Source organism: Rhopalosiphum padi, chromosome 2 (genome assembly GCF_020882245.1).
Source record: "Rhopalosiphum padi isolate XX-2018 chromosome 2, ASM2088224v1, whole genome shotgun sequence".
Taxonomy (NCBI): Eukaryota; Metazoa; Arthropoda; class Insecta; order Hemiptera; family Aphididae; genus Rhopalosiphum; species Rhopalosiphum padi.
Window position 1 is genome coordinate 22,382,027 of NC_083598.1, and position 15,906 is coordinate 22,397,932.

Below are 15,906 nucleotides of genomic sequence, written 5' to 3' on the forward strand. Positions count from 1 at the left end.
ATTTTGAATTTTCTAATTTGTATTAAATTATAAATTATAATTAAAATTAAAATACCTATTGCGAACAATTAATTCTAACTAATTTATTTTTTGTATCTACCTATATTGCACGGTAGGTACTGTAATAACTTATAAGAATTAAGAATATAAAAAAAAACCGAAAACATTAAACAAAAACGTTAATAACATAGATAATAAAGAACCGTAAATAAATATTTTAGTTTTTAAATCAATAAACAATAACGAAAACCAAAAAATTAAAGTTTTCCATCCCTGAAAAAAAAATATTGTAAAATACAATTTTTATTAATTTATAAATTCTTTTAAATATTCCAAAAATACAATAATAATAATAAAACTAAAGAATATTTATAAAAATGTTTTACACTTATTTTTAATGTGAAATTTGAATTTGTGCTTCGTTTACTATTTTACTAATAATGAACAATTTGGTTAGAATTCAGTTGTTTCAATCCTCAAAGTCCAACATAAACTTCGTGTGTATTTTATACCTACTAGCTATTAGGTACCTATACTAAATAGGTATATCATGTAGTGTTACAAAATTATATTGTTAGGCTGAGATTTTTCGTACTTTTATATACTTGGTGGCCGGCTCCAGATAATTGTTTACCAGTGGCCCGCCGAGGAAAAAAGCAATAGACTAATTAGGTACGATAACGATAAGCCATCAAAACTATAAAATTCAGAGGTAATTAATAATTATCAATATCAAATGAAGTATCAACAGGCATCGGACGCAATTAGTATAGTCAATAATCATATAAATTTCATTGGACACAAAAAGGTACACAAAACACAATAATTACTAATTAGTGTAATTGTTAATTATTATCGTGACGAAATTCGTTTGCTGCGCTTTACTGTAAGTACATAAGGTGTCAAACGGATCTGTGATCTGTGTAATACGACTGTTAAATTTGAATTCAAATATGCAATTTTATACATTTAATTTAAACTTAATATATATCCATAAATCCATTACCTATATGGCTATATACATTTCCCTACTCAATGACAAAGTAAGTACACTTGACGTTGACACTTATATAATACACTATTTAAACTATGTACTATTGTAATAGGTACAGCAAAAGAAAAAGAGGTAATATTGAATTGAGTACCTACCACAAATATTTTTGGGTTGTCGAAATTGAGTCCAACAAATATTTTTTGATTTCAGTTAAGTTCCTTCAGCTTCATCCTATAAATTAATATTATCGCCGTACAGGATGAGACATCATATGATTCATATGGAAGTTAGTCTTACAAACAGTGGCGTCATTTCAATTTTTTTTTTAATACGCATGGCGTATAGAGCAGGCCACTTAAGTGCAAGCCACTATCAATTATTCAGGCCAGTCAATTTATAATGTGGGCCAAATTACTACAATATTAGATTTTAAATACGCAAATATAAACCTACCCTGCGCGCCGCGCGGTCTAAATGACGCCACTGCTTACAAAAAACGCGCAAATTGTCAAAAAACCAAAGTTTTCCTTTTAACACAGTTACTAATTTTCTATCACATAAAATTACATTATAAGAGGATAATTTAAAAAAAAATACTTACATGAATTTTACAACAAGTCTATCGACGAACCATCGAAACTTAAACCTATTATTAATGATGAAAATTGTTTTTTGTTTTTTACTTGACGTGTATGATGTCCTATTTATAAAAATTGTGTGTTCACAAAGTATTTGGCAAAACTGTGGTAATTTTGAGCGAATGTATAGATAGCAGATACCACCGAGACCGAGCTATTGTCGAGTATATCGTATTATCGTTACGTATTACACATTTACACGCCATTCGAGGACTCGAGGTTCAATGGACTCAATTGAATATTATCCGAGTTGAGCAACTTCTCGGTTTTGTATTTATGTTTTATCTTTTTGGTATTTTATTCATTGTTTATTTATTTTTAGGTTTTAAAATGCATTTGCACACGGATGCCCTTGGGGTCTAGTGGGTCTACACTACTTGCTATTTTTCTTTATAATTTTCTTTCATTATTTTATTCTGTATGTATTTTTTATACTCTTGCCAATAATCCCAAACTGATCTCTTTAATTTTGTATACACTTTTTGTACGTTGTTCCGCTATCATCAATTCACCTCTGATCATTTTATGTACATGTTTATATTTGTTGTGTTTAATCTTTTTTTGTTTGTTTTTTAAAATAGAGTAAGGCCAGTATGGGTATGAACTATAGACTCAGACTTCCGCTACAATAACAACATTTTATAATTAACTTAACTATAATCGATTTAATTAGGTTTTATAATGCACTTGTATATTATGTTAGCGTTAATGTATGAGATTCCGTAATTCTATAAAATAACTAGTTATTCTATAGAATTACAGGTACTTTCAGATAATGTATTGAATGAATTCATAAATACATACTTCAACTATAGTTATTCTACATACTAACTAGATATTTTATAAACTAACAATACGGGTTTAGTTAATGTATTTAAAACTATTTTGAATAAACATTTTAATCAAATTATAAATTACAAAAAAAAAAAAAATCAATTGTTAGTATTAAGTCAAACGCCTTACATTATTGTATAAAATATAAATATTAATTTATTTCACGTCAATTTATTTGAATAATTATTAAAATTTTAAACAAATTACAAATTAAAATAAAAAACCTATTATTATAGTTATAATTATTAAATTATTATTTATTTTACAATTTATTTATTAGTACCTAGGAACTTTTTAAATTGCATTTAGAGTTACAAAGTAAATTATTTTTTAAACATATGCACTGTTTTGTGGTGCACTTTTGTTGGCATGTGCATTTGAAAAACCCTTGACCATTACCTATTTACCTGCAAGTGATTGAGATTCGGATGCCTTTCGAAGACAAATATCTACATCTGGGTAAACACTAAACAGACAGTTTGCACTATCTATTGTTTGAGTTGCATATCGCGGACACTTTGTATGGTGATAAATGATAATAAATTGATAGAAATCGATTGCGGACACTTTGTCCGGTGATAATAAATTGGTAAAATTCGATAGCAGACATTTTATACGGTGTGTAAATGGTGGTGTTTTTATTTTGCATGTTTTTGCATATTTTGGATAAAATGCATATTATTGCATATATTGAATAAAAGAATATTATTACGAAAAATTCATGTTTTATAGTATATTTCGTAATTAATATTTATAATTTAATATTAATATTTCGTATTTAATTCTAGCCCTGCTGATTAAAGTATAAAACTTGGTTTTTTTTTTGTCAAACATAAAATGAAAAATATTTCCATTATTGAATGTGAATTATAAATTTTATTTCTAAATTATTTTATTTTATTTCTCAATTATATTATATTAAGACAAACATCCAACTACTGATGTATTCAATAAATAAATATTTTTTTTGTAGGTAACTATATTTTTGTGTTTATCTTATAACAATTTAAATACATATTTTCTTACTAAAGGTTCTAAAAATAAAAAACAAAATGCATATTTTACAATTGTTTATTGCATACAAATCCTAGCCCTGATTAATATTATTATTTATGTATGTTAACATTGTTAACTACCTGTGTTTTGTAATAACAAATAATTATGTCTAACATTTCATGTTTCAACATTTTTTTTACCTGAAATAGTACAAACTGTCCGTGGTTTTCATTTTTTCCTGGTGACTGTACAAAGTGTCCTACAACCCTACATCTGGGACGTTAGGTTAGGTTATTATTTTTATGAATAAAACGACAACGGTAACAAATCTTGTATGTTATCTAATCCAGCCCCAGTCATTTACCAAATTATATAAATTTCATACATTAGCGAAAACCCAATCGGTATTTAATATATTAACTAGTAAAACAGTGTAATTTATATATTAACGAGTATATTTAGGAATTTTATAGAATAACTATAGTTATTTAATAAAATAACGTATTACATACATTACCGCTAACATATATATTATTCTGTTTATTGTGATAAATAATAAAAATATATTGTAGTTTCTGTTTGAAACAGAATTGTTGACTGTTTCCGATATAACATTATCTTATAGGTATACCTTTTTTTATTTTTTTTTTAAATATATTTGTGTACGAAAACCCCTAGCTTTCCTGCCATTATTTGATTATTTTTAATTAATTAAAATTAAAAATTACGTTCATTTATTTTTTTCTTCATTGTTATTAAGTTATTTTCGTTTTTTCGATTTTTAAAATGCATTTACCTACAACTCCGGCTGCAAGGAAATCGTTATTTATTCCTTACTATTTTAGTAAATGCTTACATTTTAAATTCTGAGCGGAATGGTAAATATATTGATTTTACAATAATGCGTGTTATTATTATTTGCCTCAGGGTATGATTAGACATTTATATTACATTAGTTATATAGGTATAATTGTATAAATAATGGTAATTTAAAAATAATTAACAAATAATAATCTGCACTATGGGAATAGGTAGATTTTCTTAAAAACGAAAAAAAAACATTTATATTTTACGTTATTTTTCTTAAGTTTAATGCAAAATTATAAAAATTAAAAATTATTTTATTTTAGATTTTTAGTGGAGTGAGAATGTATTGATTTTACGATGAGTGTTTTTTTTCTCTGTCACTATTTTAAAAGATAGTGAACTATGATAATTTGAGACTAGTAGCAATTAATATTACTATAAACACGTTTCCAAGAAGGTTTGAACCTACCCAAAATTTAAAATAAAAAGTTTTATCGTTTTATGTATCAATCATGTGAAAAAAATTGTAATCCTAGCTACGTGCAACGTGCTTAAGCATAACAAATAATATAGTCGATATAACACATTTTACTTTGTATTCTTAAAGACTAGGTACCTATATTATCATTAACTAAGATAATATTATTTTATTATATATGTATATATTAATATATTATCTTAGTTCATGCTATTATTCATATTATAAATATTTTAATAACTGAAAACCTATTCGTTCGAATTTTGAATTAAGTAGGTTATTAGTTATTACTTATCATATAAACTGAATAATTTAAAATAAAAAAGATCCCACATTCATTTGAAAAATAATATATATATTATATAATATAAAAATTATCAAGAATTTGAAAACCACGGTCTTTAAATATATTTAAATATTCCATAAATCAGAATTTGAATTAATCTATTATAAATAAAGAAATTGGAGTGAACATGTTTGGCAAATCACATTTTATATTAAGTTGTGAGATATCTTTTTATTCTAACTAACCAACCAAGCGCAGCTTAAAAAAGTTAAGTAAAAGGGTAAAATTTAATGCGAATTCTGTATCAATGGTTACTGGTTACTCGTTCATAATCGTGTTTTCCATTGCACAAATATTTGCAATACGATTTACAACTTGCGACATATTGGAATTTAAAGTGAATATATTGCTTTTAAACAGTAAACACCGTGTAATCATTGCAAACATAAATTACGGTACCAGTAATTATTTCGTGGGGTGGTGGTTTTTAGGGTGGTATTTGAATATTTATTAAAAAAAAAATCTAAATTAACATTATTTATTTCTATATCGGTATTAATGTTATGTACAGTTTACACGCTAAGTAAACAACTGAGGCGTTATCAGTGGCAGTAAACAGTGCAGATTTTTTTGGTCCACGGGACATTTCTCGATCGCTGCCTGCTGGGGTGGACGGGGTGGTGCTAGATTGGACTACTTATTTCTGTCTTAGTGAATATATATTTATATACACAGTTGTTTTATATACCTAAACAATAGTATAATACATTAATACAAGAATATAGAAGACGAATAGAAGTCTGTGTGATTACAGTACATTAAAGATATTATTATCTTAAATCGTTGCTCATCTGGACCATAGGAAAAATATAAAAAGATAGAATGCTCAGACATTCACATCAGCTGCAACAACGACAATATTTGTCTCGGCGGGTAAACTACGTCATCGCGCTGTGCCTGTGCGTCCCACCCGACGTGACGTACTTGCGCGCGCGCCACCGACCCTAATATGGCATTATCATTTATCACACGAATCACGGACGACGACATCGCGATTCGTAAGTGTCGAGAGAGATCGGTATATCGACTATTGGACGATATTCGTCTTGTAAATCGTTACGAATTCGGGCGGCGCCGATCACAGATAACATTAGCAAACATCATAAACAGCATCCCTTCCTCATAATCTGTGAACCGATATCAGATCTGTGTTAAAAATATGATTATGTATCGTAACCCAGGCCGCTGACTGCTTCAACTGCAACTACTATAACAACAACCGTGACGGACCGCACGATTACTGTGCTCGCTGATAACGGGCGCACGATAATATCAACAAAAATAATAATAATATTATTATCTCGAATATCTCGTTTCGCGTGTCCGTCGCAACTCTCCGAGTCGCCATAAAAACATCGTCGTCGTAGCCGGCTCGTCGCCGCCGCGAATCCAAGTCTTCGTAGCGGATCGTGAAAAAAACGGACGAACGCGCCCATCAACTTCACACGAATCTCGAGGACGCGGCGGCGTACGCACGAAAAATGCGTCGCCGTTAAGACGCTGTGGCCCCCGCAACGCACGCACGCCGGCGAAGTCATAGCGGTGAGTAACGCAGCTGCGACTTGCAAGCGTTTCGGCGACGGCGACGACGGCCGCGATGATAATAAATGTTTTCACAATTGTAATGATAATAATAACAACGTATAGTTTACAATGCCGACGAGGCCGTTACTCGGTCGAACAACGACAATAGTGTTATGTAAAGTTACAATAACGCGCGACGGACGGTCGAGTGGTTGTGCCGCCGCCTCTTTCGTAAATCGTCTGTTGTCGTACAGTTATTAGTTATTACTTATTATAGGTAATTGTCGTCATCGTCGTCGTCGTCGTCGCATTTAATAACACAACAACGTTTCATCATCGTCACCGTTTCGCCTTTTTTTTTTATATATATATGTATAATATTCTCTGGTTGTTTTTTATTCGATTTCCCCTACTCTCGTCGTTTGCCGGCCGCCGATCGGGTGATGCGCTCGCGCGCTTGACTTGCCATCATTATCTTTAGGCTCGACCCGCGCGTCGGCCTTTTAACCTCGAGATTACGTCCAGACGTTGATAGGGCCGAGACCAATAGAGATACGGTCGTCGTTGGACGGCTGGCGGCGCACACAATGTGCAACCGACGCCTAGCCACCGTCCGCTGTCCGTGTGCCGACAGTGCTCCTTGATTGTCGCCAAACGATGCAGGTGCCTTCGTGCGGCGATACTATGACGTCAGAGTCGGCCGACAACGGTCTGTGTGACAAGTCCATAACGCTCCGCAAGCACCGCAAAAATGTATTTAATAAATCAGGTGAATCTGTCTTACCTACGTGTTACTTGTTCCATGTCGACTTTTGCCTCTGTGGTTTACTTGACTTGTGTGATTGTCCATTTTATTTGAACGTTTTGAGTGTTCAGATTTGGTTTTTCAGCATGATTAATGATAGACATCAAGGGTAAAATGACTAGCTATTTGAAATTCAATTGGACAACATAGACAAGACTGAATTAGTTGTTGCTTTTAATATAAAATATTGAGTTTTTTGAAATTCTAAGTGCAATACTAATAATATTTTTACATAAAATTTCATGTTTATAAATAATAGCTGTGAGTAAATAACATTATTATGTGCATATTGAATTGCTTTCTACTTTCTTCTCTTTAAATACATTGTTTATCCTGTTTTGTTTATTAAAAGTTCTTAAAAAGCTTAAATATGCTGTTATATATAAAAAATAATAAGTACCTAGTCCCTAAATATAATTATCCATTAAGGGTATAGATAGTTGGTTTTCTTTTACAATTGTGCATATTACACATTTCAAAGTATTCTAATAATATTTATTTTCTGCTTATATTTTAATATTATATCTAATAAAATGAGTAAATAATGTTGCTATAATAGTGATTTAAATTATGTGTAGCATTGAGAATGGTAGCTGCAGAAATGACAAGTAATCAAGATAAAGATGTCACTCAAGTGCAATACATAGATATCAGTCCTGATTTTTTAACAACTGGCCGAACTGGAAGAAGGAACGCATTGCCAGATATACTAGGTGAACACAAACTAACGTCCACAGCTGATTTGCCTGACCGATTACAAGCACTTACAACAAATGGTAAACAGTTGATAGTTAATTATATTAAAATAGAAAAAAAATAATGTATAGTATGGTATGTTTTTATCTTTAAGAAACAGTTATATAATTATTCATGTAGGCATATTAATTTTTGCATCACTACTTATCAAATTAGGTACTCAATATCTGTAATTTTTTTGCCTCAAATAAACAATATATAACAATATATAGGTATACCAAAATATAAATTAAATGCAAAGATTAGATTAATTATTTATTGGATATTATATTAAAAACACATTTAAACAAGATTGATATAATTTAATTCAATTAATATAAAATTAAATTTATATAATTATATTACTTTATATAACTATATATTATTCTGTTGTACCAAATACTTTTAATTTAATCTCTTATAATTTTAGAACAGTACTTCAGTATGAAGTCATTGAAATTTATAAAGAAACATATTAACATAACATAATTATTGTTCGATATAGAATCAATTCAATCATTTGATAACAATTTATGACTAAATATTGGTCTTAAATTGTTATCATATTTAAATACATAAAATAATATGACTGTGGTATATAAAAAAAAAAAATTCAATACGTTAGAATTTTAAGCTTATTATAGGTAATATTATTTATTTAAATTAATTAATAATATTGTTTTTAAACAAAGAATAAATTCACCATAATTTTTTTTTTTTTTATAATGATTAATCATTGTTAATTTTTCTAACACAGAAGGAGCTGGGACGAGTAATATCCAGCCATCAACTAGTAGTGATTCAGACATGATAAAAACACAAAATGCAACGTGTTAAATGACTGAATGAAATGTAAAATTATAATCAACTACTACTTTATGTTCCGAAGGTAAAATGAAACAAACTAAACACACCTAGATTGGCTAGATGTTATAGCCTTAATTATTTTTGAGTTGAACAGAAAGCTACCTAATAGTTTTAATATACTCCTAGTCTCCTAATAATCAGACCAAAGCATAAAAGTACTTTTATTTTATTTTTTTCATTTATTTATTTAGTTCTGTAACTTTTTTTTTAATCGAAAGGTTTTGTTCCTCTATTCAATTGACTGTATGTAAATTTTTTAAAAAAAATTGTGTAAATCTTTTTTTTTGAAAAACAATTATCGTAGTAAATATTTAATTCCTAATTTATAGAAAAATTATATTTTGTCCTAAACCATGTCCTAAACTTAAATTATTGGATTATATATGTTGAAATAAAGTGTTTAAAAAATAATAATAATCAAATTAACTGCTTTTAATCAAGTATTATATGAGTATAGATTTTGTTTGTAAAAGACTAAAAGAATAATATAATAATATATTCAAGATAACTTAAAATTAATCAATTGATATATGTTTACTGCTACTTCTAAGCATAATTCACAGCTTTAAAAACATAAATAATCTTTAATAATAACCAATAAAAAAATGTATAGTTAAATAGCAGACAATAAAACATTTAGTATAATGTAAAAAAAAAAAAAAGTAGAAGAGTTTAGTGTTGATAATAATTACACACGGTCAGGTTGTGATATTTTTAATGTTTTTCCTACTCAATATTTTTCTCATTTAATCATATTTTATTTTTATTTATTTTTTTTTATAAATTTCACTTATAAATATACCATTTTTTTTCAAAGCTATTTATATTATATCAAAAATTAATTAAGCTTACAAAAATTAGTGATGACTAAACCTGGGTAATATAATGTATGAAATCTCAAGTAATTTAAATTACTTAACTGCTATGAATAAATAAATACAAGATTATTTTGGTGTTCATATTATTACATTGCAAAGATATAATTTAGAGAATGTGTGAAGTATTACTTAATAATGTATTTTAGAAGAATGACTGAACATAATTTTAAAACAGATGTTTCAAAAAATACCTAACTACTTTTAAAAGTTTAGTGTCATTATTAGTTCCTGTTTTTTTGTTAATTTTTACATTAAAAATATTGAAATATTGTAAAATATATTTATATATGTAGGTGATCATTTCCTTGGAAATATTTTTATTTTCAAACAAATATTTTTCAATTTGTGTTTCTGTTGAAATAACAATTTCCTACCAATATTGGTCCAAAACATATGTGTCTTATAGTATATTTTTTATACGGGAATAAATACTTTACATTTTAACGATTAATACTAACTATGATAAATTTAATACAAAGTTGATGAATAGGCATAGAAATTGTTTTGCCAAACATTCCAATAAAATCAATTTAATAAGAAATATGATTCTTAGGAATTGTAAAAAAATTAATGCTGAACTACAATATTACTTAATGACTTTGAAACCAATGGTGTATGTATTAGTTTATATTTAAATGTGAGGTTAACAACCAACCTTCATTACTAATTTTTGTTTTAATTGTACTTAACAATATTCTGTAATATGAATACAAAGAAAACATATTATTTCTAGTAATAATGAAAAAACTACCGTGAAACACACTTAAATGTATTTTTTTTTTTTTTGTTCCTATCAACTTATTTAAATTGTAATTATTTAGAATAATAATTTAAAAAACAGTTACATTTTCTGAAATATTAAGAATTGTATTTTTTTCAACAAATTATTTTAATAAGTTTATCTAGAGTAAGCTAAGCTTGTATTATATTTTTTTGATAAAATTGATCAAGGCGATGTTGTTGTTAAAAAAAGTGAATTTACTCTGAAAATTATTTATATTTATATATCAATAATGGCATCATTAAACAAAATTGTTGTTAATATAAAGACATGGTTTGTGGTTAGTTAGTTTTTAATATGACCAATATGTTAGAATAACAGAAAATAATTTGCTGGATGTCACAAATAGTATAGGCAATTCATTAATTTAAATCACTTAAACTAAAATAGGGTATTTATACTTTATACCTTTTAACAAAAATTATTATTTTTAACAAAAACCATATGGGATATTATAATTTTTTACTTTAATCTTATTCATTTATAGATGAATCTCTTTCAATTGTTTGTTGAAATATTTAATTTTTCCATACTCCTTAATACTATTTCTTTATTTTAAATGTTTATAAAAAATCCTAAATACTCTAGTCTGGAATATATTATTAAAAATAAACGTACATATTATTTCCTTATGAGCTAGTCAAACTATTTGTTGTATGTAGGCTTTCACTAATGTCAAATTGTAGTTTTCTACAAGATTTGTAATTGTTACATGGATCCAATTTTCAATCCAAAACATAGGTAGCTATATCGATTATCTAAATTAATTATTATTGTTCTTTCATTATTATTTTTCCTAAATTGAAACTTATCTCTATTGAATAACATTAATAATTAAAATAAGCCATTTATCTTACTTAACCGTACTGTTTTTAGAATAAATACCTTATGATATTTTATTTTATACATTGAACATCCACTATTATATAATATTGCTAATTCACTTTCTAAAATTAGATTTACTAATTATTTAGCACACAAACGCACTCTAACTTTACAGACTGTGTTATTAATTGTGTATTTAGCGTAGTGCAATATTGAGTTTTGTTAATATTTATTCTACCTACTGTATATCTAAGTCAATTTTTTGTACGAAATTGTGATTTTAGGTAGAGATGGTTTTAATATATTTGTACGTGAAAAACAACATTAATTAAATAAAATGTAAACATATTGATTATGTGTTATTTTATTTATAATTGATTCTTTGAATCTATTGTGAAAGTAACTATTCCTTAACATCCTAGAACATAAATAATTTAAAAAAAAATTAGTTAATTTTGTTATTGGCTGTTAAATATTATGTAGAGCGCTGTGTCCGTCATCAAAAAAGAAAAAATAGAGAAAAAGCGTTTCCTATTTTCACTTAACAAAAAACATTCTTAAAAATTGATAAAAAAAACAACCTATACAAAAATCTATGTATACATGTATAGACGTATAGTATATAATATACACAGATTTTTATGTAATGTATAAATATTTTAGTAAAATAGATATTTATTATTTAATAATAATTAAATAAAAGTTAAACAATTATATATTCCTTTGGTGTCATAACACTAAAAATTTGTTTTTAAATACATATTTTCTAATGTTAGATAAAGTCCTGATTTAAAATGATGGTATCTCGTCTATATCTATGTTTAAAATAATAGCATCATTTTGAGTTAAATAACTAACCGCAGATGACGCGAAAATAATAGCACCCAAGTATCATAAAACATAAGTTATAATTTTATTTTATAATATGTATTAAATTACATTGTAATTTATTGGTTAATTATATATTTGACAAATGGCTATTTTAATATTATTATAAGTGCCTACCTATATTCTGCTTTGAGAAGGTTTTTCACACAATTAATAATTATCTTATTATTTATTTATTTTAAAAATAACATACTATACATAATACATATAGTATTGATGTTGAGTAGATTAGGTACAATATTTAACACTGGAAAATGGAAACACAATACCTAACACATGTTCTGTTTTGATGAAGTCTTCTAGTCGAAAAATTCAAGAATCATTGAAAATCAAAATTTAATTATTATTATTTTAAAATCACTGACTCCGCCACTTCTAAATTTACTAAATGCTTCTCTCTCACGATCTAAAATTCATAAAAATAATTATATTTACTCTTATTTTAATTTAAATGGGTTATAATTCCCATAGTAATGGATATAAAAACTTTTTAGTAATATTATTATGCAAGATTACAAAAGTTTATTTAGAAATACCTACTTAGTAGCATAGGCGCAACTAGAGCTCTATTTCTGGGTTGGCTAATTGATATTAGCGACCCGTGGGGCTTTGCCCCTACACCACTAGTATTGATTATTAACACTAACATAAAAAACTGGGTGGGCCTAAACCTAACCTAACCTGGGTCAGACCAGAAAACTCGCGACATACTTTTGCCGACCGACCATTCGCGGTTGGCTCAGCTAGAACCGGCAGCATCGCCAGATGCTCGGCCGGAGCAGGCGGCTATCGGGTCTCGCCGTCGGATGTAGTAGTATTATTTTGCATGATAATGAATATAATTATGCAGTATAATATCCGTTGATATAATTATAGTTGTACGAAAAATGTATGTTTAATACTTTTAGTAGGAACAGAATAATAATATGTTGCACGACGTACCTATTATTCGTAACAATAACACTACAGTAATGAATAAACTGTGCGACAGACATAAGCGCAATTTGAGGAGGCTTGGGGGGGATAAGCTCCCTCAAAATCAATTATAGCCCCCCCAAAATGGATTGTATATATCCCTTTCCACCTTTATATATCTCAGGGAGCATACACACAGTACAGTATACATACATGCCAATTATAATAGCACCCCCAAATTTAAAACTCAAATCGCGCCTATGGCGACAGAAAAAAATATTATGTATTTCAACACTATACACATAGTTGTCAGTAGCAGCAGTAGCCAGCAATAGGTGTTTATAATTTTTGAATCCGAAATATACATTTTAATTCTAATACAATAATACAATAGAACCTCGATTTATAAGTCAGATTTGTCAGTATCCGGACAAGAGCTTTGATGGATAATCGAAAAGACGGTTTAACGAGAAACGACAATTTTTTTTTAAACATACAACAACAACATACATATTATTTATTTTTTTTTCAATAATTATGATTTATGACTGAATTTTCAGAAAAAAGATATCCACAATCGTAATTGTAACTTTGTTAATTTAATTAATACTTCTAATGTATAGTATTATTTTATGACAGACAAAACAAAAATATTATGCTTTAAAAATATGATTCAATTATGTTATAGGTAGACCAGCTAAAATTAGTACCTATACCTACCTACATCTAAAATCTACTTAAAAACATAATTTTTGACCGTTGTTCAAATAATGGAAAAACTCACTAATTATGTACATCTGAAAACATTAAATTAGGTATTATTAAATATTTTAAAACAATAGTTAGGTAGGTCGTAGGCATTATTTACGTTTGAAATGAGATAATTTATTCTTACATATTTCCATAATCGTTTTTTTAGATGGTTGTTAATTTAATTTACTCATTAATTATGTACATCTATACTAGGTATATTAAGTTAATTAATAATAATATTAATAAAAATAATAACCATTCGAGTCATTATTACTTCGTATATAATTTGGTGTGGTATTACTTTTCATACAAATCATGAAATAGTTGATAAAGTAATATTTATCAATCTGTGTGCTATCATATTATTCATACCTATTACCCCAAAAAAAATCACACAATAAAACGATTGTACTATAGTGGCATAATATTGATAGATCATAGATTAATATATTTATTACTAAAATTTTAAAATTTCCATAGCCCCATATCTTCTGAACGACTGAACCCATTATCATAAATCTATACTATGGTTGGCAGATAAAGTTCAATAAATAAAAATCTACTTGTTTAAATTTTATGTAAAAGTGCCTTCACTGGAAGGTATCTTTAATCCGTCCTTCACGCCATAGTTATCTATTTCATCAATTTCACTTATTGTTCAAAATGTATGTAACAGATTGTGGAAATATAAATAAAGTAATAATAAAAAAAAAAAACTTGTTTAAATTTTAATTTTGATACATCAGAATTTCAGAGAAATTATCTGCTATATCTAACTCCATTATGTTTCGCTGATACACACACAACACTGAAAAAGGTCATGTTATTTCTTGAATGCTCAATAGTCAATATTGAACAAATTCATATGTTCATTCCAAATCTTGATTAACTTGACATTGCTCATTTTAATTAACAATATGTACAAAAATACAAAATTATGCTATGTGTTAGTATATTTTTTTAGAATATACTATGATCTACACAAAATATTAAAATTTGTGTAATGGTTTAATGATTAATGATTATCTCATTTAACATTATAGTCAATTTTTATTTAGTTATTATCTAATCCAGTGTATAAAATTGTTTAATCAGTTTTTAAAAAGTAATAACTAGATATTAGATAATATAGATGATACACTTAAAATAAATAAACATTTATATTTAAATTGGTTTTGTACTTAATTCACATTTTTAAATACATTAAATTCAAAAATAATTAATTTTATTATTTCATCTTCTTCAACTTGGTCAAATAATTTCGTAATGCAATCTGAAAAATAAAACGTATCTACCAAGATAATAAAATTATTAATAAAGAGTAAAAACCTACACGCATCAACTATCAAACTGCGATAGGTTGTATATATTTTTTGTTGTTATTTTATAGAAGAAAAGTATTTAAAAATCGTTTTACGATATTAAACTATAGGCAATGGATAACATTATTTTCTTATTTCAGGTCTTGAATATATTTTAGTAGGATTTCGATTAGAATTCGAGTAAATAATGATCACTGGTAAAAATTCTGATTTTTTTTTATAGAACCTAATATTTAAATTTTTACTTAAAGGGTTTTCTCAATAATTTTATACACAGGATATTTCGCTAGATAGGTAAATACCTACTTTAATTCTACTAATTAAATTTTTTAACATTAATTTATAAGTAGTTATATCTATCACTTAACTTATAGTCGTAATACAAACTCGTACTTTAAATAAACTTTAATATTTATTTTTTTTTTAAATTTTTTTTTATATTTTTAATATTTTTACCTATCCCTTCTCTCCTTATTTATTTATGCCTTTGTTCTTATTTATAAATATTAGCTATACTTAC

General features: G+C 27.0%; 1 protein-coding gene across 1 annotated transcript; it reads left to right on the forward strand.

The window, feature by feature from the left end:
• Positions 1–6,641: 6,641 nt before the first annotated feature.
• Positions 6,642–11,860, forward strand: LOC132921051 (uncharacterized). Its single transcript, XM_060983871.1, has 3 exons — positions 6,642–7,386; positions 8,001–8,198; positions 8,915–11,860. Exons 1-3 carry the CDS (start codon positions 7,275–7,277, stop codon positions 8,992–8,994), a joined length of 390 nt encoding a protein of 129 aa, XP_060839854.1. The 5' UTR covers positions 6,642–7,274; the 3' UTR covers positions 8,995–11,860.
• Positions 11,861–15,906: the final 4,046 nt, after the last annotated feature.